Source organism: Cariama cristata, unplaced genomic scaffold, assembly GCF_000690535.1.
Source record: "Cariama cristata isolate BGI_N322 unplaced genomic scaffold, ASM69053v1 scaffold38900, whole genome shotgun sequence".
NCBI lineage: Eukaryota > Metazoa > Chordata > Aves > Cariamiformes > Cariamidae > Cariama > Cariama cristata.
In genome coordinates this window covers 1-3,672 of record NW_009597051.1, presented here as the reverse complement: position 1 = coordinate 3,672, position 3,672 = coordinate 1, and the positions used below count along the sequence as shown (strand labels likewise).

Sequence of the window (3,672 nt, the reverse complement as noted above, 5' to 3'; positions counted from 1 at the left end):
GAATATTGGCTCCAGGGTGGTCATCTTCCATGGACTGCAGGGAATTGCCTGCTCTGGTGCCTGGAGAACCTCCTCCCACTCCTCCTTCTTTGACCTTGGCATTTGCAGGTTGTTTTTCACACTCCCTCCCTGCTCATACACACTCCACTAAGCAGCATTTTGCCCTTTCTTAAACATGCTTTCACAGAGGCACCACCAGCTTCTCTGACGGCCTCAGCTGTGTCTTGCAGTGAAATCCGTCGGGTCCAGCAGCCCCTGACCTCTTCTCACAGAGGCTGCCTCTGCAGCCCCCAGTCCCACTAGCAAAACCTTGCCAGTAAACCAAATACAAGAACAGTTCCTGGAATTCAGAACAGTTACTGAACAAGAAGATATATTCTTTTGTGTAACTGTAACATAAACTGGAATCTATAGCCCTAAACATTTATGTATCTAGCTATATCCACAAACTATGTCAAAAGCAATGGTAACATTTAAGACTTTACAAATTAAGTCCAGAAGTGTCTCTGAAAATAAAACAAGTAGTTTTGTGTACCACCTGCACTTTTTTTTAAAAAATGGAATTGAATGTAATGCTGCAAACAAAACCTCTGCTTTCAGCACAGTAGTTCCACTGCGATTTGTGACACTGTATGTATCTATCTATATATGCATGTACATATACACGCACCTCATAGGACAAAAAGAAAACCTCCCCAAAAGCTGCCTCAAGAAAATAGTATAGCAGAAATTAACCATTATGAAATTTTGATTCACCATGTGACATCTTTTTTTTAAAGAAGTCTTACCTTTCCTGTAACATCAAACTAGTTGGCAAGAGTACCCAAGTAAAAGTACAAGTATTTTGTATATTTTCTCTCTACACACTTTTCAGTGTGGAGAAGCCACTTGGTTCAGCAACCTGTCTTTTTCTAAACAAGTCATCTTTTAGTTCCAGCTTTTGACAGAGTTACAGAGCAGCTTTATAGTATAAAATTGCTACAATGACAAGCAGGTTAAAGATTTAGGAGACATCAGAAAGAACTGAATGAAAACTGAAATTTATACCTTAACCTGCTATCTTTGACAGAAATAGTTCAACAACCAATTAACAAACTTCCATTAGTATTCATCTTCAGTAACATGTTTTTCAAATCCCAAAGTCAGCTTGGATTTTAGTTCTCTGCTCACATGAACTTTTACTAAAACTTTTGCAAGAGAGAAAAAATGCCAAGTATTTTAAAAACAATCCTTACCGAATTATAGTAGAAGCCAGTACTATGGTCATAATACAATCCTGTATTTTCATCATAAATAAATCCCGTTTGTGAAACAGCAGCTTCTGCAGCAGCTCTCAAGCTCTCTGCCAAAGAACCCTCTGGTACTGAAGTATCTTCTGCTTCCTTATGCCAGAAAATAAGAAATTAGATTTTCTTCTAAAAGGAACCTCCTTGGTTCTTTAGCATTCTATAATGCCCTATTTTAAATAAAACAAATTAGTGCTCTATGGACTTGGATTGCTTCAAGAAGTATTAAAACAGAAGGCAAAAATTTAGCTGTAGTTTACTGATAAACTCCTATTGATTTCAGTGGGACGAAGACTTCATCCTGTGCATTCCATTTTCCCCAACTTTTCTTCAAAAGTGGTTCACATGAAAAATATACACAGTGAATATCTTTCAGTACATCCCTAAAACACATTTCTACTCTCAGTTCCATTTCAGTTGCCAGATGCTAAGGCATAAAATCAGTTAAGCGAGTGAGATGGAGTGAGTGATCTAAGAGAAAGCTCAATAGCAGCGGAAAAAAAACACCACAACAAAATAAACAAATAAAACTCCCCAACAACTTTCTTCTCCTTATATGTTGCCTTTCTGTATCAATGGAGGAAAAAAACAAAAGTACACTTTAAGAAAGCCAGCATGGCCATATTGAACGTACTCTGCTCACAAAAAAATTACATGCTTTCAGGCTACGTACAACATATGTTTTAGAATGTAGGAGGTTTTTTTTAAACAATTCTAGGTATTACGCTTGGAACATACTACAAAAAAGACTAGTTTCAAAGCACAAGGATGTTTGTCTGCTATCATCAGCACTAGATCATCATAAAAAAATTATTTCATACAATGACATCAAGACCAAAAGCACATCTTTTAAATGAAATGAAATATTAATGATTTCTGACTTCAAAATTGGTAAAATTCCAAACAGTTCTATAACCTGTGAATTCTCAATGACATTTTCCTCTTCTCCACCTTCAGCAACTTTGGTGCTATCCATCCTTAAAGGAATATCAGCACCTGTCTGCGATTCCTCTGTGGAATTATGGTCAGTGCCTTCAGCCCCATGATTGTGCTGCACTGGCAGTTCAGATGCAGAGTCTTGAGTATCAGTGTGATTGTAATAATTTTCATAGTAGTAATAATCTGCAAGGGGGGGGAAAAGTTGAAGTTGTATAAATTAGCAAAGCAATCTTTTACACAATGCAGTTTAAGGATCCTAAACCTTAAACTGGAAATTTATGCATATAAGTAGTCTAATGAAAATCAATTATTAGGTAGTGCCTCTGCTTTGAAATTATTATACTCTTACTGAACAAATTATGTCTTGTTTTAATGTACTTTAAAAACTGGTAAAACACGTATGTGTGTAATGTATGAGACTTCTATGTAACAGATTAGTATGGCATGAATTCTGCTACAGTCCATGCTACATTTTGTCCTGTTCTGAAAGGAATGGCTTAAATAAATAGGAAATGGTCTGAAAGATAATGTCAGGTTACTGAGTTTAATGCAGCTAAGGCTACAGACCTCACATATACTTAACGTTAAAATAATTTCAAAGTAAGATAGTGTTCTAGATGCCTGTTTAAGCAATCACCACCCTCTCTACCTGCTTGTGACCACGCAGCATAGTTCTCTGTCTGTACTTCTACGCTAGATGTATCTTTCTCCTTCCTATTATGGATTTCCTTAGTGAGCTCTTCAACCTGAAAGAAAAAGAGCATGTTATGGAACACAACACTGCATTTTAGGGGCCTACATCAGAAAAGAGTTTCAGCCTATTTTATGTTCTATAATTCAAACAAAACATAATTGCATCATAGGTGTTTCAATTGATCTTTGTTTGGCAGGAGACAATTTTCTATTTGAATGGTTGGCGTAATGAAAAACATAATTTCTGCTCATACAGGGTATAATAATAAAGGCAAGCACTTGGGAGGAAAAAGAAGAACTTAACTAAGGTTATTCTTAAGATGTCCACTCTGAAAAGTTGGATTTCAAGCAATAACTACTGTTCTGTGGTGACAAACTGTGGCATTTATAAAATTTCCCTATTTTGCTATAAGCATCCGTGGGACAGTTCTTCTACTCTTCCTTTACCTCACCTTGTTTATCAAGCTTTCTTCCTTCTGCTAAACGTAGTTTTTCCTTCTGACTCCAAAACCAACCTTGTGGCCAAGAAGATGTTATGGTTCTCCCCACCACCACCACCACCTGTCGAGCCAAACGTTGAAAGTTGACTCGAGACAGGAAACTGGAGCCAGCAGCAGCACTTTCTCTGGTCGCTGAAATCCGGCAGGCCAGGGGAGCCTGGCGGGCTCCGGCGGTCACGGGACCAGCAGGCCTCATGGGCTCAGTCCGGGCCGAGGGGGCACGCCGGCGGGGGCCGGCAACCGGGTGTGGGGCC

At 38.5% G+C, this 3,672-nt stretch overlaps 1 protein-coding gene across 1 annotated transcript in view; it reads right to left on the bottom strand.

Annotated features, from left to right (window-relative positions):
- AGGF1 (angiogenic factor with G patch and FHA domains 1) overlaps positions 1-3,614 on the bottom strand; it is a 22,297-nt gene extending 18,683 nt beyond the window's left edge. The window contains exons 1-4 of the mRNA XM_009708435.1: positions 3,366-3,614; positions 2,875-2,971; positions 2,203-2,408; positions 1,236-1,382 (exon numbers count right to left, since the gene is read on the bottom strand). Of these exons, the coding sequence (XP_009706737.1) occupies positions 1,236-1,382; positions 2,203-2,408; positions 2,875-2,971; positions 3,366-3,614 (699 nt within the window). The remainder of the gene's footprint in view (positions 1-1,235; positions 1,383-2,202; positions 2,409-2,874; positions 2,972-3,365) is intronic.
- Positions 3,615-3,672: the final 58 nt, after the last annotated feature.